The sequence below is a fragment of the Leptonychotes weddellii genome, chromosome 13, assembly GCF_054177405.1.
Source record: "Leptonychotes weddellii isolate Sample4059 chromosome 13, ASM5417740v2, whole genome shotgun sequence".
NCBI classification, from domain to species: Eukaryota; Metazoa; Chordata; class Mammalia; order Carnivora; family Phocidae; genus Leptonychotes; species Leptonychotes weddellii.
In genome coordinates this window covers 19506028-19524687 of record NC_138381.1, presented here as the reverse complement: position 1 = coordinate 19524687, position 18660 = coordinate 19506028, and the positions used below count along the sequence as shown (strand labels likewise).

Below are 18660 nucleotides of genomic sequence, written 5' to 3'. Positions count from 1 at the left end.
ACAGGGGAGTTTTCCACTCCCTCTTTGATGGAGGCATCCTTCCCTTCAATCTGCAGGTCATTTACCAATAGTTAAAATAATCTGATGTAAATTTGGTTGATTAACTAGTTTCTTTTCCATCATCCTATTACCTGCCTTTTTTAGTTGCAATGCTTCTTAAAACTTCTAAGCGGTAACAGGTGGTACATTTGGGAAATACGAAATGTGAAAGCCAAATGAGTTTATTACTTTTTGTTAAATTTTGAACGAAAGCTTTGTCAAATAAAATTTGAAGCTGTTTTACATTTTTTAATTCCTTATGTCTATGGATCATTGTAAGTTGATTTTAAATTTGCTCTCAATTTCTTGCATTAAAAAAATCACATTAGGGACACATGACGTATGAACACATTGACTCTTCTGTTACTTCAGCCTTGATTACTGTGAAGATCAACTTTTATCCCTGTGCAATCACATATGATCACTAGCCTGGTTTGGTGGAGTCTATGTGCAGGCTCTGTTGATATACAAGTGATCAGAAGAAAAAAGCCTACTCTTTGATGAATAGGTACAGAACAATCCATGTGCAGGAATAACTAAGAAATCTAGAAAGTTGTTGTAAGATATTTCATTTTCTGTTGAAAACAGAAATTTTTTTTAAATGTAAAATTTAATGAGTATTCTTTTTCTAGCTCTTAAATAATATCTCAAGCAGATTCCCTAACTTTTCCATTATTTTCAGTTGTTAAACTGCATTCTAGTTCTATTAAAAACTGCAATCTGAAATTTAAATTAAAGTTTCTCCTTCCCTTATGGCCAGCTAGACTTTTGGCTCTGAGGACTTGGGTCATAATGTGTTGTTTAAAGCTTCCAGCACCTTGGAGGGAAATGGAGTGGGGGAGGTGGGGCAGAAGGAGGGGCACAGTCTGTTTCAGAAACCCCTTTACTTATTCCCCCTGCTTGTCTGTTCTTCCTGGCTATATAGGAGTATGGGGAGGGAAGATGAAGAGGAGAGAGGCAGGGAGGGAGGGGAGAAAGGATAGTTTGAAGTTTGGCATTGCTTTTTGTGTACAGGGGCTGTCTTCATGTGACATCCAAATTCTTGGGCTTTTGTGAAACACAAGTATGAGTTCTTTATGAGACCCTGTGAGATTCTTCTACTGGCCAATTACATGATGTTAGGTATCAAGTCAAGGCTTAACCCACTCCTACCAGGAACAGCTATGTCAACCTCACTGTCCTTTGGTGGGTCAGCTGCACTTGAGTGAATTCCAGGAAGATGACTCAAGCTTGAGCAACTTTCCAAATGCTCACTTGACCCAGAAGAAGTTTCCACATCTTTGCCAGGTCAAATGATGAGAGAGCAAGAGCTTATACTCCAGTCCTGGTCTTCTTTCAGTCTTGCTCTCTTTAATAACTTCTTCCTCTGTTTAAATAGACACAGGGTAGACCAGCAAGCCTGCTGCCTGAGCAGACTAATACCTGGAGAATGAATGAAAGGCAGATCTCTTTTGCAGGAACCTCCATGTTTTACAGACGCTTATTCTGACTGTTTTGGTTCCTAGAGGGCATCAGGAAGATAGCATAGTTCTGCCTCCCACTGAAGGGGATAGAATTGCCTCTCAGCCCTCAGGAGGTTTTACCAATTATTGCTAGGGTTTCTCCTTCTTTACATTTCCCTTTATCTTTTATACACTAAAATGACATTTGGAGGCAGCCAGACTACTTCTGATCATTTAATAAGTCCTGGGAGAAGCTTAACTCCAAACAATGGCTATTTTCTTTAGAATGAGAGGATACTTGTGCCTCTCTGTTTTTATTTGAGGACCTACTTGCCAACTCTATAGTAAAAGGAAAGTAGCACTCAAAATTCTGCTGACTATATTTTACATTATATCAAGCATTCTCTATACTCTCCTGGTTAAAAGAACAAAACTCCATGTCAATGAATAGTATACTCTTAAGTGCTCTGGTCTACTAGGAAACTTTAAAAATATTTTTACATTTGGGGTAGACTTTCTCCTTTTGTGGATGATTTTAGGTCAGTCTTAGGAGGCTTATTCCCCTCTTGTCTCTTTTGTATAGTTTTCTCAAATATTCAACTTCCCACAAAGACTTTATGGCAGCAACTTGAGTCATAGCTTGACTGGAAAATATTATTTACTTCTGTACTTTTGGAAGATTCAAAGTTTGTTGTGTTCTCTCTTTTAGTTGTGCTGTAGGGGTATAATTTGCAGAGTTTTATTGTCTTATATGGTCTGTATAGTTTTTTGGAGGATGTGTGGAGAGATTCAGATCTAGGCAGTTGTCATTATCTTGGCTGTGTAGAAATTTCCCACAGCATTATTTTAAATTTTGAATTTTATTAACTACTATTTTAACCAAAAAAAGAATACATGTATGTAATTTTAAAAGAAAGAATATAGTACAAAAAGTTGTGAAAAATAATACCCAAAGGAATTAAAAGTATGTTTGCCTTTTCACCATCCCCAAATTCCTTATCCTTTTCACAAAAGGAAGGCAATGTTGAGAATTTTGTGTGTAACCTTTCTATACAGATATATATGCACACACATTTATACAGATATATAAACACACATATATATTATATATTGTATACAAATATATAACCCATATATACATGTATTATATACACATATATGTTTATATATGTATGCACACACAGAAATGTGTATATACACAATATGCTTTTATATGTATATTACACAAATGGGCATATATGATACTCTTCAGAACTTCAGTTTTATTGTTCTCAACATATATTTTTGTTAACATTTTAAATCTACACATATCATTGTTTTTTATTATTTTTGATGACTCTTCAGTGTGGTATTTTATGGAATCATAATAAATTTATATAAATAGACCTAGCCTTACTTTTGAAAAATATAGTTCATTTCCTGTGTTTTTATAATAAGATATAATGCCTTTGGGCCTTAAGTAATAGTTGATTAAATTGTAGTAAATTCATACAACAGGACATTTATGGAACTGTTAAAGATGATAAAACTGGGGCACCTGGCTGGCTCAGTCAGTAGAACATGTGACTCTTGATCTTGGAGTCGTGAGTTCAAGTCCCACACTGGGCATATAGTGTACTTAAAAAAATAAAATAAAATAAAATAAATAAAATGGGTGGTGCTCATGAATATAGAAATATGAGTGGTTTTAAATAAATAAATACATATTATAAAACTGACTTGACAGAAAAAGATGTTCATAGTATTTTCCTAAGAAGGTAACAAAATAGTATGTATGGTAAATGTCACTTAAGTACAAAATATGTATACTTTCTCACTTTCACATATGAACACATAGGCAAACCTTGTAAAGAACAAAATATAAATAATGGTTCTTTCTGAGTAACGGGGTTATGCTAAATTTTACTAATGTTTGTGCAGTGAGACTATATTATATTGATTGGGTAACCAGAAAAGTAGATATAATTATTTAAAAACTCAATAAAATGAAAAAAGCATCGGTGTGCCTAGCTAAAAATTATGTAAAATATTTCATCATTGAAGAAGGTGTGTCTCTCAGGAATATTGTTTTTCTTGTAGGTCAAGACACTGAAGAAGCAGGGAGCTCCATGTCCACTCTGGAAAGGTCACTGGCTGCACGTCGAGCCACTCGGGCCAAGCTTATGATTCCTATGGATGCCCAGTCCAACAATCCTGGTGGGTAAAGATTGGTACCACAAGGAAGAAATGAAGTGTTTTCTGTTTTCATCTTTTCTGTATCAAATTATCAAAAATATTTAGAGATTTCTCTGAATTTTCTGGGCAGCTGGACAAAATGAAGAATGACTAAAACCATATCGTTTATAATTTCAAGTCAAATTTTTACTTATTGTATTTGTTGTGTGCAATCCAGTGGTCTCTCTGTTACAAAACAGATGACTACATATTTAAGGAATTATAAAAAATATGAATTGAAGAGCTGAAACTTCTGTCACTATTATTGGTCTTATTCTAATGATCACATTTTCATAGTTTTTTGCGTGTGATTTTTTAATAGGTCTAATTTCCAGATTTAAATAATCTAGCACCCTTGAAGCAAGTGTTAACAGATATCCACTTACTACCCTCTTCTTGAAGTTTTCTGTCATATTCCCACATTAACTGAAGATATTAGCACACCTGGGGATCACTTCCTTTCCAATTACCTCTATGATTAATCTTGATAATTATAATATCCATGCAGGTAATTCATCCAATGTCCTAGACTGTTAGTTACTTTAAGGTACCTGCAATGATATTTGCTCCGTCCCACCTCAGTTCATCAATTCCAATCACCCATTAAAGCAATCATTGTTGGGGCGCCTGGGTGGCTCAGTTGGTTAGGCGACTGCCTTCGGCTCAGGTCATGATCCTGGAGTCCCGGGATCAAGTCCCGCATCAGGCTCCCTGCTCAGCAGGGAGTCTGCTTCTCCCTCTGACCCTCCCCCCTCTCATGTGCTCTCTCTCTCTCTCATTTTCTCTCAAATAAATAAATAAAAATCTTTAAAATAAATAAATAAATAAATAAAATTTAAAAAAAGCAATCATTGTAACCCCTACAAGCCTCAGTTTCTATCACCCCTTTTTCTATACTCTGTTACTTTCCTGGTCACTTATTTTATTGCCTCCTTGCCAACAATTCTTCAATCCCACCAAGACCTCCAACCCGTTAACTCTGCCACCTTCCCATAGTCCCTCACCTGCCTCATGTCCTCATTCACCTCCAAACTCAACTGAGAATTCATAGTCATTTATTATCCTCAGTCCCTTGCAAACACCCTCATCTCCCCTGGTCCTCCTACCCCATCATACTCACCAGAAAAAAAACTCAACCCTGATTAAATCAGCTCCACTACCAGCTCTCACCATGTACCCTAACAGCTGATTTTATCCAGAGAAAAACACATGACTTGCTTGCTGGGCATTAATGACCATAAATCCAAGGCAAGCAGTCTTGTTTTTGGAAATGCCACTCATTTCTCTCGTCAGTCGTTGTTTCAGTTTATAAGATGAATGTCTTACATCTATTCTAACTTCTCAGACTCCCCAGATCTCTCTTCTTTCCCCATCCTCAGCTGATAATCTGGCTTACGATATTACCAAGAAGAGGGAAGCACTGAGAAATGGTATCTTTATTCTTCCATCAAATCTAGTTGATGTGTTTGTGCTCCTATCTGAAGCCTTCTCATCCATCAGAGGACCTCTTCCCTTTCCTGGGGAAAAATCATCCATTTTTCTCCTTCATGGATAACTCCAATATGCATTCAAGTATTCTGTCACAACTCTTGTTTCAAAACACCCTCATTGGATACCACTTTCCCCTCCAGCAAAAGCTCATCCCTCTCCCTTCCTGAAAAACTCTTTTAAAATGTGTTTATACCCACATTTTCCTCTTTATAATCTTTGTAATCTTCCTTATTAGTTTTAATGAGATTTTCAGTTTCTCTCCACTTAAAACCACAGTTGCAAGGTGAAATGAGTAATCTCTGCATTATCAAAATAAATCATCAATTTTCAGATGCTCAGCAAAATTTGACATAGCATCTCACTTTTTTTTTTTTTTTTTTTTACTGAAACACTTTTTTTTCACTTGGGTTATGACATAATAAATGCTCCTGGTTTTCTTCCTATCCTACTGGCTGCTCCTTCTCAGTATCTTTTACTTATTCCTCCTCTTACTCCCAATCTGAGTCAGAGAGTGCCCCAGGGCTCAGTCTTCAGCCTTCTCTCTTCTGCCTATCTCGCTCTTTTGATGATGTCATCTGGTTCTGATGGCCTAATGCCATCTAAATGTTGATAAATCCCAAATTTTATCTCTAACTTGATCTCTTATCAGAATCCATATCAACTTTCATATCAACCATTGACTCAATTTCTCCATATGGGTGTGTAATAGGCAAGTCAGCTATGTTCAGAATGGAAATCCTGCTTTTCATAATTCCCTCCCCCCCACTCCAAACTCGACCCTCCTACTGTTTCCCCTTTTTCAATAAATGGTATCACAGTTCATCCATTTACTCTTGTTCAAAACTCTAATTTCATGCTCTTTTATCCAAATTTCATCACATCCCAAATTCAGTCTTTCATCAATCCTATAGTTCTTGCTTACAATAACTGTCCCAAAGCCAACTACTTCCCATCTCTACTGCTGTCCTAAACTATGCCACCGTCAACTATTTCAGATTATAGACTGTAGCTCTAAGCTCATAATTAATCTCTTAGCTCTTTCTCCTATGGTAAGTTATCTACAGAGCAGTCTTTCAATGTGTACATTAGATCATGTCACTCCTCTTGATTTCCCATCATATGCAGAACAAAATCCATGATTTTACCATGTCCTACAAGGCCTCCTGTGATAAAACCTCTGGACACATCTCTCACTTCATCTCCTGCTACTACTCTAATCCATTTCAGCCTCATAGCCTTCCTCTCTGTTCTTTGGATAATAACACACATCCAGGGGTGCCTGGGTGGCTCAGTCATTAAGTGTCTGCCTTCAGTTCAGGTCATGATCCCAGGGTCCTGGGATCAAGCTCCGCATCAGGCTCCCTGCTCTGCAGGAAGCCTGCTTCTCCCTCTTCCACTCCCCCTGCTTGTGTTCCCTCTCTCGCTGTGTCTCTGTCAAATAAATAAATAAAATCTTAAAAAAAAAAAAAAAGTAACACATATCTAAACTCAAGGACTTTTCACTTGCTGTTTCCTTTCCCTGGAATTTCTTTTCGTAGATAATTACATGGCTTTTTCTTAATTTCATTCAAGTCTGCATTCAATGGCCACCATCACGGGTCTTCCCTGACTATTGTCTAACACAGCATTTTTGGTCACTCTCTGCTCTGTTTGTTCTGCTTCATTTTTCTTTAGCAAGGTGAATGACCATCCTGCTTTCATTTTTTGTACTTGCTTATTTATTATGTGTTCCCCATATTGTAATCTCTATAAGGGTAGAGATTCTGCCTCTTTGATCATCTCATATCCTCAATGCTCAGAACAGAGCCTGGTGCAATTGACAAGCTCCAGGGGAGACCACTTAGGTGAATGAATTAACGGCTACTTCTTTCTACTTTACTAGATGTCATGTTTCCTCCACGCTCTAATAGAGCTCTCAGTCTTACTCCAATAAGTACAAAAATTGTTATGGAATTTATAATGAATTCCAACTGTTCAACTCATGGGTTAGATATAATTTTTATGCCTGTTTCACTAATAAAGGAACTGAGGCTTGGAGAGTTTAAGTACCTAGCTTTTAGTCATACAGCAACTCAGTGGCAGAAGCAGAATTTGGACTCAGAAGGTCTGGCTTCAGAGTTCTGAGCTCCTAATCAGTAAGCTCCCTGCTGCACTACTCTGTGAAGCCATTGTCCTTCTTTCATTCCTTTTACTACATGGAGAGTCACTGTACTCTAAGCTGCCTCTCTTTTCCCCTCCAACCACTTTCCTCTTGTAACGAAGTTCTGTGTGTGCCAATCTTCTATAGCTTTCTTCTTAAAAAATCATTGTGCTTCATGTGTCAACTATACTCAAATTAAAAAAAAAAAAATCCTCTGTGGACCTTTATGTTCCATCTATAACTTCCTTATCCAGTAAGTTCCCATATCTTGTTGATTTGATTTTTCTCCCACAATATCTTTTCAATCCCTGGCTACCTTCCTATTCCCCAGAGTCATATGTTAATTCTCTTCTTTATGACTTCACACCTGAACTGTCAAAACAGCATCACAATGAGTCTTAGCCCCTTCTAGCCTCTTCCATACTCTTTGATCATATAGAGATAGATAGATAGATAGATAGATAGATAGATAGATAGATAGATAGATATAGAAAGATATATAGATATATCCGAGACTCCTGCCAAGCTAGACTAATTGCCAATCCATAAATATAATTGCCCCTTCTTTGTTTTTCCCTCTGAACATTGCTCTCCTTTTGGAATGACTCAGTGGCTATCTGTACCTAACAAAGTTGTATGCATCACTTTCAAAGTGATGCTCTCATAAATTCTTTCTCTTCTGAATGTTGTATCCAGAAATGATGGCTTCCTTTCTCATGTTTGAATAGCATTTCTTTCTACTGCTTTTGTGGCATTAATTACACATAGTGCTGCCTCTTTTGCTTCGGTATTCAAGTCGAAATCTTCCCTCTTCTAACAGGTTGTGAATTACTTCACGATAGGGAGGGAATGTATCTAATTCATCTTCACATTCATACATTGTATAGCTCAATACTAGCACAAAATTGGTGCTTGCTAAATATCTGTCAAATGACTGAATGAATAAGTATATGCATTATATGAATGCCTTGTATTTGTAACACAACAGTTTAGGGAACTTTTTTTTAATCAGTTATAGTTGAATATCTTCTAATAGGATTTTATGATATATTAAGGGCAGTTAAAATTGTTTTCATTAAATAGGAAAGGCACTAATGAGCTTAGGAAGAAGGAAAAATGAAATGAAATCTAACAAATATTGAGAATTTCTGAATATTATTCACTTGCTAAGTAACTTGCTAATTACTATTTCATTAAATCCTCATAATATTATCATGTGGTGAGATTATCCTGATTTTGCAGACAGCAAACAAAGATTCAAACAGCTTACTGACTCACTCCAGGAGATAACCTGGGCAACCTCTGAACTTCTATGGTATACTGCTTTTTCAAGGATGAAGATGCCTTGAATGCCTTGTATTATATGTATCCTTTTTTTAAAAGATATTTTTTTGACAATAGCATCTCCAGTTTACAAACATGCAAACTAAGGTTCTGAGAGTATGAACCCCAAACCTGTGCTTAATCTGGCCACCACATTGTGCTGCCTTATGTTGTCACCTGGAGCTCAGAGTTGCTCTATTTTGTTGCCTAAAACAACAAACCTTTCCTTATTCCTAGAGTCTTACTCTATATGAATGGGGGCCCTAAAATGACCAGCAATTAATTTTGTTTTTATTTTAAAATTATATTATGGGTACATTATTTTAAACAGTTAAATAGTTTTACAAAATGTGTAAGGATTTTGTGACCCAGCAATCCCATTCTTATACCTATTTTGCTCTTGGGTATATACCCAGCAGAAATACATAATATGTTCACCAAAAGACACATACAAGAATATGTGTGGCAGTCCTTCTCATCATATCATATCTTTATTACATTGTAACATATTCACACAGTGGAATGCCATGCAGCAGTGAAAATTAACGAACTAAAATGTCAAAAACGATAAGGAGAATCTTGCATATAAAAGGTTATAAGACAGAAACATAACATCTGTGTGATTCAACTTATGTAAAATTCAAAAACAGGCAAAATAATCTATGGGGTTAGAATTCTGAAGAGGAGTTACTCTTGATGGGAGGTGATTAGTGACCAGAAGAGAACATGGGGAAACTGGGTAATGTTCTATTTCATGCCCTGGGTATGGTTACAAGGCATTTCACTTTGGAAAATCCCTAAGCACTACTTTGGATATTCCATGTTTTCAATACATATATTATACTTAAATAAAACTTCAATAAGAAAGGAAGAGTTGATAGAAAATATATCTTTTGAAATAACTTCATCACATTATATTCTTTGTCATCTCCAAACTCTGTGTTGGTAAAACTCTATCTAACGAAAAGAAATGACTTCAACATATAATCAAAGTTGATTTTAAAATAAATTCTTTAGCTTTCTGATAAATAAAATAAGCTCTTTGCAACTGACATGATTGATAGGCCTCAGATAGCTCTGCTGAACAAATTGTAGATCTCTATCTTGACAGAGCAATGATTTCATGCAGAATAGTAGATACATTTTCTGATGGCCCCACTTGCAGTTACTTAGATTTATCAAGTCTTATCTAGCGAGTCTTCTATAAACCACATCACAGCGCCATGCTGATTTCTAGTCACCTGTATGAAGATGTTTGCTGTTCCACTTAAGAATCATTAGTTTTGTAAGACGATTTTTCCTCTCTTCCTTGACATTTCTCATCATGCCCTATAAAATGTAACTTAGCAGATCAAATATAGACTATCTGAAGTGCATTTTCATTTTTTCAAATCCATGGGGAAATGTATTTAATTTCATTGGAGTGCAAAAATCTGTTTATTTGTCTAAGATTTGTCAACTTATTGGTTGAAAACATGATGTGACGTATGTGGCTCCTTACTCCTGAACACATTTCACAGCTAAGTAAGCTAATGCTTGTGAGAAACATACCAGCTCAGAACACAGGCAAGAGAACCCAGGTATTTTGATTTTCTGATTCAGTGTGCTTTGTTGTAAAATGGTGGCAAAGGCTGACAATTTTTACAATGGCCAAAGAATTATACTACAAATGAAATTACTTATAAGAAATCAGGAGCATCAAGTATAACTTTCCTGAATTTGTAAAGGGTATATAAGGGTCAGATGATGGGTTTCCAGGAATCAGACTCTGAGACAGAATTTCAAATACAGGCAATTTATTAGCAAGTGCTTTCTGGAATAACACCTGTGAGGGTAAGTGATGCAGGATTGGGAGGAGGGAGAAATGGAACTGGTGGTGTAGTTTAATGGGGGCTTCAGCTGACCCCACAGGTTCTTCTGGTGATGGATTGTCCTTCAGAGTTGTCCCAAAGGAGAGTTCTGGACTTTGTCTCCAGTCTTGTCTAGATTTTGATGCAGGCTGCCCCCCGCAAGAAATGGGGTGTAATCTTGGGTGAGCAACTTCTTTGGGTGAGAGCCATTCCTGGAAAGAGGTAGATTTACTTACATTTATTTCTAGTAATTTATTACTTGATGGAACATAAGTATTTGTTTGACCTTGGATCCCCTTTCCATTTTCGACCAGGGTTTTCTTCTGGAAAATGCTGGAGGAGAGGAGGGGAATCAGAACTAGGAAGAATTTAGATTGAAGCAGATGACTTTTAAGATCACATGAGTTAAAAAAAATTCTGATAATTTAACGTGTGAAAGTTTGTTAGGCAGAATTCTCTTGAATTTCATTTTTTTTTTCTGTTTCCCTGTACATCTTTGAGGGGAAAAAATACAGTATCAGCTTTTAAAGGAAAAAAGAAGTCTCAAAAAAAGTGGCCTGAAGCATGTAGTAAAAAGACTGAGGCAAAGGAAGGCATATAGTTTTGCTTTTGTGATAGCTTAGGAACTGCTTATGACTACTGGTTTGGGGCTTTCTAGAACATTTACTGTGAAAGCCAACTCTTTTTTTCCCCCATTCCCACCATCTGCTTTAGTCACTTGATTGCAGAACTCAAACAATGGATTGGAGAAGCTATTGAGAAGTGAAATAAAGCTGCATGAGAAAAAGCAGATTTTAAAAACTAGAGTTCTGTTGGCTTGAGGCACTGTGCTACCAGAAGGCCATCTTGTACCCAGATATGAGGATAATTCTAACCTCTGAAACATTTGATTCTAAGTCACAATCCTTGTGTGAAACTTGCATTCATGGTGTAAGAAGCCAGTATCCTAAGACTGGTCCCTGCTTAACAGGTTTTAGAACTGGGCATTCATTCCATCACCCTGCAGCCCCTGTGAATGCCCACATCTGACCAAGAGTGCTTTTCTTAGGAGTAATGAGTGCTAACAACTCTTCTAGTTCCATTGTAAACACCAACACATACAAATTTTCAACTATTCGGAACTATGGGAGCAGTGGCAAGAAAGAGAAAGTTAAAAGCTCACTTAAATTTGCATTAGAAATGATGTCATTGTCTAATATGTTTGTAACTCCAAATAATAATTTGATCATTACATTATTAAGACCAGTTTTTGTTCTTTGAGTCTTGAATGGTGTACTTCATTCTTCCTCTTACTGTGAGCTTCTGCAGGAGGTAGTATTTTTTATGTACCTCTGTATCTCCCACAGTGCTGTGTAAATGGCACAGTTGTTGATGAATGAGAGTTGAAAACCCAGAGGTTGTTTCTTGGTAGTTCCATAAGCAAATGACTTGTTAAATAAAATTAATTGATTGGTAATTCCACTGGATTATCAAAATCAGCAGGTCAGTAGGATTGTGCAGACAAGGTCAAGATATGGCTTTTAAGCTCAAAAAGGTACTCTGGGGAATATGCAATGTGTTTTTAGGGAGGATTTTGCAAGGCAAAAAAGTGGTTTATCAGAGATATAGAAATAATCAAGAATGCTTCTGATGAAGAATTGGTGAAGATAAAGAATTTTGGATGATGGAGTACAAAAGGAATACAAGCATAGCTTTTGGAAAGGTTTCCTAGAGCAATATGAAAAATAAGAATCCCTTGCTTTTTAAGATTTGTGTCACCTAATTCTTTTTTAATTCCTAATGTCTTAGATATCTGTACAACAAAACACACCATCTTTTATTCCAAGACTTTTCTCATCTGAGTAAGTCTTTTGGGCAGTCCAGGGTAACTTGTAAAAGACTAAGGCAGATATTCTCACTGTGTCTTGAGAAAGTCACTGATCTGCAGAAAAGGGAGGTGTGGTGACTCAAGCTCATCTCAAATGATTCATTTGGACCCAGATCAGAGGTTCCCTTTCCTGTGGTCTCATCTTCTGTCTGATGCTCATGGTGTCAAAATGTACACTCAGATGTTGACTATCCAGACTTCACAGCCATGTCTCGTTTGAGAAAATCTCAGTTGAGAAGGGTCAGACAGAAGTGAACAAGGCTGTAGGAGGCTGTATGAGTTTTCAAGTCTCCTGCTGACAGTGTCCTCCATCTGATCTCAGTACATCTTCATAGTTACCCTATGGTGGGTAGTGGTCCGGTCACCTCCACATCAAACCTCATCTTCAGGCTGGCTAGGTCTAAATAAACGAGGCCTTCCCTTAGCTCATAAAGGACAGAACAAAAATCTGAACCTAGATTTTGTTTTATAATCATAATTCCAGTTATTTTCCTCTGCCAGGGGAAGAATTTTCCTATCTAATCTCAAAAATCTTAGTGTTATATTTCCCTCAGTTTCAAATTTGAGTTAAAACCTACCATTTAGGGGTGCCTGGGTGGCTCAGTCGGTTAAGTGTCTGCCTTTGGCTCAGGTCATGATCCCAGATCCTGGGATCGAGCCCTGAGTCAGGCTTCTTGCTCAGTGGTGGGGAGTCTGCTTCTCCCTCTCCTTCTGCCCCTCCCGTGTTCATGTTCTCTCTCTCTCAAATAAATAAACAAAATCTTGAAAAAAAAAAACCCTACCATTTAGTTACCTCTATCTTAATGTATTGAACTCTTTTCTTGAATGTAAGACAGGATGTTTTTGTTTTTTTATAGAAGTATACATTTTTGACAATGAGAATAATTTTCAGCATCTTGGTAAAATATTCGGTTTATCTTTTAAGTGGTCATATTTTAAATTTTGGGTTTTTATAAAAGATTTATTTATTTGGGGGGGGGGAAACAGATGAAGAGGGAGAGAGAATCCCAAGCAGACTCCACGCTGAGGCTGACACGGGGCTCAATCTTGCCGCCCTGAGATCATTACGTGAATCGAAACCAAGAGCTTAACCGACAGCACCACCCAGGTGCCCCTAAAATTTGGTTTATTTTTAACAGATTTTTTGAGGTATAATTGGTGTATACAAAACTGTACATATTTAATGTATACAATTTGATAAGTTTGGACATATGCATATACACATGAAACCATCACCATGATTAAGATAATATACCTGTAAAAGGGGTATTTTAAACAGCATTTCCCTGTTATATGACATTTGGCTCAATCTTAGGATCTGTTGGATCCCTGCAGATTGATAACAATAAGCAGCATTTTTGAAGGGCTGACTCCTGACCCTCCACTCTATTATACTTCTCTATGGATAATCTCTTCAATCCTCACAGCCATACCATAACATTGGTACTATTACCATCTCCACTTTACAATGAGAAAACTAAGAAACAATGACCTTAAATAACTTGCTCGGGTTAACGCATAGTTATCTATTACTGCATAACACATTACCTCCAAAACGTAGCAACGTAAAACAATCACTCATTTTCTCAACCCCTTCCGTTATGTCTGGAGACATGACTCCTGGCTCCTCCCAGGATGAGTGATCTAAAAGAGTGGGACAGAGGGACGCCTGAGTGGCTCAGTCAGTTAAATGTCTGCCTTTGCCTCAGGTCATGAGCCAGGGTCCTGGGATCAAGCCCCACATCGGGCTCCCTGCTCAGCGGGGAGCCTGCTTCTCCCTCTTCTCCTCCCCCTGCTTGTCCTCTCTCTCTCCGACAAGTAAATAAATAAAATCTTTTAAAAAATAAAAATAAAACAGTGAGAGAGGACAACCTTTATCTTTTTATGTCTTTTATTTCACATCAGAAGACCAATTTTAATGAATGCTTTCATATAAAAATAGCATTGTTCAGGGAACAAAGGGTTTTTTTGTTTTTTTAACTTTTTAATTTAAATTCAATTTAATTAACACAGACTGTATTATTAGTTTCAGAGGTAGAATTTAGTGATTCATCAGTTGCATATAACACAATGAGCTCATTACTTCAAGTGCCCTCCTTAATGCCCATCACCCAGTTACCTCATCACCCCACCTACCCAGTGCTCATTACTTCAAGTGCCCTCCTTAATGCCCATCACCCAATTACCCCATCACCCCACCTACCTCCCCTCCTGCCACCCTCAGTTTGTTTCCTATAATTAAGAGTCTCTTATGGTTTGCCTCCCTCTCTGCTTTCATCTTACTTTTCCTTCCCTTCCCCTATGTTCATCTGTTTTGTTTCTTAAATTCCACATAGGAGTAAAATCCTATGGTATTTGTCTTTCTCTGACTGACTTATTTCACTTAGCATAATATCCTCCAGTTCTATCCATGTCATTGCAAATGACAAGATTTTATTCTTTTTGATGGCCGAGTAATACTCCATTGTACATATACACCACATCTTCTCTATCCATTCATGTGTCGATGGCCATCTGGGCTCTTTCCATATTTTGGCTATTGTGGACATTACTGGTATGAACATTGGGGTGCAGGTGCCCCTTCGGATCACTATGTTTGTATCCTTTGGATAAATACTTAGTAGTGCAATTGCTGGCTCGTAAGATAGTTCTATTTTTAACTTTTTGAGGAACCTCCATAGTGTTTTCCAGAGTGGCTGCACCAGTTTGCATTCCCACCAAAGTGTAAGAGGGTTCCCCTTTCTCCGCATCCTCACCGACATCTGTTGTTTCTTGAGTTGTTAATTTTAGCCATTCTGACTGATGTGAGGTGATATCTCATTGTGGTATGTCCTTGTGGTTTTGATTTATGTCCCTGATGCCAAGTGATATTGAGCATTTTTTCATGTGTCTGTTGGCCATTTGTACGTCTTCTTTGTTAACCTGGTTTTGGAAGTGGAATTTCTTCTGCATTTGTGCTGCATTCCATTGGTAATCAGACCAATCCCGGCGAAATGTGTCAGGGAAGCCACCAGGATGTGAATACCATGCATTGGGACTCTATTGGAGGCATCTCAGATACTGGCTGTAACATGTACTCACTACCAAGAGCCAGAACTAGATCATGAACCCAGGCAGTTTGACCTCAGTGCTTGGGCTTTTTGCCACGCTGTAGAGAATAATGACAGAACACATATTTGTGAATATTCATACGTTTTCTGAGGGGACTATGAGGATATTGGTGGAGTTCGTGGATATTCCATGACAAGTACTTGTCAAAGAACACCTGAAACTGTGAAGGAGACGAAAATATTTAACAAGGGCAATAGACACTAAATTTCCAAAGAGTCCAGATGATATGTAGGTCATTGCAGAAAAGACGTGGTAAGGAGAGGCAGAATGAGAAATCATTTCACTTAAATTCTTTTCACTTCAAAATTTTATCTTTGTTCTTATTTTTCTACCCCTCCTCTTCAACACATCTCTCGACTCTGTCAAGTACCATGTTGAGAAATACCTACAGAGGGTTTTATTTCTTAAAATTGTAGCTTAAAAAAAAAATCTCTACTTTAGATTTCCTATAGGTTGCATTTAGTGCCAACATTTTTAAGAACGTTGTAAAAGCTTTCGAATATCAATATGTTCTGTTCAAAGAGCTAAGTAATTTGGTGAGGGAATTTCTACTTGAAAAATCTTTGTGCATCAGTGTGAGATATAAATTCAATTGTCAGCAAGCTGTGTCAGAGCAGATTTCTTGTCATATTTGGCCACACAGCAGAGATTTATTGAAAATTCTTAATGATACCGGTTTCTGAGTTGTTTTACATAAACATAGCAGTGCAGTGAATGCTTTGAACAGTAGTGTGAGGGACAGGGAGAGAAAGAATGTGTATGTGTGTGTGTGTGTGTTTCTCTGTGTGTGTGTGTGTGTGTGTGTTTCTGGCTCTCAACCCTGACATGTGGGAGAAAAATACCAAACAGCATTTCAATACATAGTATTGTATCCAACTTACTTTAGAATGATTATTTCTGCAACAACTGTCTTCGAAGTACGTGTAGACTTCTGTGCCCTTTTAGAAATGAATCATGAATCAAAATACTTCAAAACCAAAGCTTTGGAAAACAAACTATTCTATTTCATGCCAGGGAATAGAACAATGGGAATTGTTGAGATGCAGAAACATACAATGGATTTTTTATTTTTTAAAGAACTTTTATTATTTGCGAGCCATTTGTACCCAGGTCAGTAGTGAAAATGCAAAACTTAGAAAGGAAAATTCCTTTCTTCAGTAATGAAAGACTTGGAACTGGAATATAAATTTAGTCTCTTGGGTTCTCTTAGTTCTCTGATTTTATATTCTGTGACTTGCCAAATTATTTTATGTTTCTCCATTCCAGGATATATTTATGAAATTCTTTTTCTGAATGTATTATAAAATATTGGTTAAGTTCACATAATACTATTGGTAAGGAAATGTGCGCAATTTGTGGAGTTGGGTGCCTTCTATATCTAGGGAAACTATGGTTGTCACATTTATTTATGGGTGAAAATTATCAACACAGAGACAGCTTTACAATCTGGCAATCAACATTAATGACTATGCAGTGATCCCATTTGATCAATAAGATGGGTGAAATCATTAAATTGACTGCCTGGGAGACTGAGAGTTTAAGTTTCCTGAATATAGACGTTATGTTATCATATGGCTCTTATTTACAAAATGTGTTCAAGTCCATTATTAATACTATTATTACTATAGTAACTGTACACCCCAGGAAACTAAATAATACATCAAACCACTTAAATAGTCTCCAGTGGATTAAAATGACAGATTTCTAAATATTACTTCTAGAAAATCCTACTTACTAACTCACTTGAAAAATATAAAGTATCTCTATCACTGTACTATGAGAGATACAAAGACTACAAAATTACAACCTCTTTCTTTAAGGAATTTAGAATCATTTTAGCTGATATCTGCCTTGAATCTCTGATTCTTTTTACAATTTTCCCTGTCATCTTTTTTCTTTTCCTTTTTCTGGAGTCTGTTCATGTGTTTGTTTATCCACAATTTACTCTTTGTAAATATCTTTATAGGATATTGTGTTATATATCTCTTATTCTCAAATTTTCATTCAATTCTTCCCAAAAATAATTTAGAAAACTTTGTAGCACTCAAACATTTTTTAATTTAACATCTAAAACAGTTTGTTATAAATGTCCGTGAAGGATGTAATTTCTTTGGTATACCACTCTTTTAAATAAATCCAAATGCATAGAAATACCATGGCAATTTGATATCCACCATCATCCATTTACAAAATACATGAGGAAGCTTCTTTTTAACTGAGAAGAATTTACACATTTCTCCTTGAGCTAGTACCTACAATTCACTCTCCCAACAGAATAATATACAAATGTCATCTGTCTTTATGTCTTTTATTGATCATCTATCTTATTTCTTTGCAATATAATATTTTTATAAACTGAAATTATTTGTGTATTATTATAAACTTATGTGAGCATAAGTTTAGGTTTAACTGCTGGGTTTTTTTCTTCAGAGTTGAGTTAACATTACAATTAGTATTTTTTTTTAATTTAATTTAATTTAATTATGTTATGTTAGTCACCATACAGTACATCATTAGTTTTTGATATAGTGTTCCATGATTCATTGTTTTCGTATAACACCCAGTGCTCCATGCAGTACGTGCCCTCCTTAATACCCATCACTGGGCTAACCCATCCCCCCATCCCCCGCCCCTCTGAAACCCTCAGTTTGTTTCTCAGAGTCCATAGTCTCTCATAGTTCCTCTCTCCCTCTGATTGCCCCCCCCTTCATTTTTCCCTTCCTTCTCCTAATGTCCTCCATGACTATTCCTTATGTTCCACAAATAAGTGAAACCATATGATAATTGACTTTCTCTGCTTGACTTATTTCACTTAGCATAATCTCCTCCAGTCCCATCCATGTTGATGTAAAAGTTGGGTATTCATCCTTTCTCATGGCTGAGTAATATTCCATTGTATATATGGACCACATCTTCTTTATCCATTCATCTGTTGAAGGGCATCTCGGCTCTTTCCACAGTTTGGCTATTGCGGACATTGCTGCTATGAACATTGGGGTGCATATGGCCCTTCTTTTCACGACATCTGTGTCTTTGGGGTAAATACCCAGGAGTGCAATTGCTGGGTCATAAGGTAGCTCTATTTTTAATTTTTTGAGGAACCTCCACACTGTTTTCCAAAGTGACTGTACCAACTTGCATTCCCACCAACAGTGTAAGAGGGGTTCCCCTTTCTCCACAACC

General features: G+C 36.9%; 1 protein-coding gene across 1 annotated transcript in view; it reads left to right on the top strand.

The window, feature by feature from the left end:
- Nucleotides 1-18660, top strand: part of DCC (DCC netrin 1 receptor) — a 1045570-nt gene that overhangs the window by 987494 nt on the left and 39416 nt on the right. The window contains exon 24 of the mRNA XM_081802524.1: nucleotides 3561-3677. Coding sequence (XP_081658650.1) covers nucleotides 3561-3677 — 117 coding nt within the window. The remainder of the gene's footprint in view (nucleotides 1-3560; nucleotides 3678-18660) is intronic.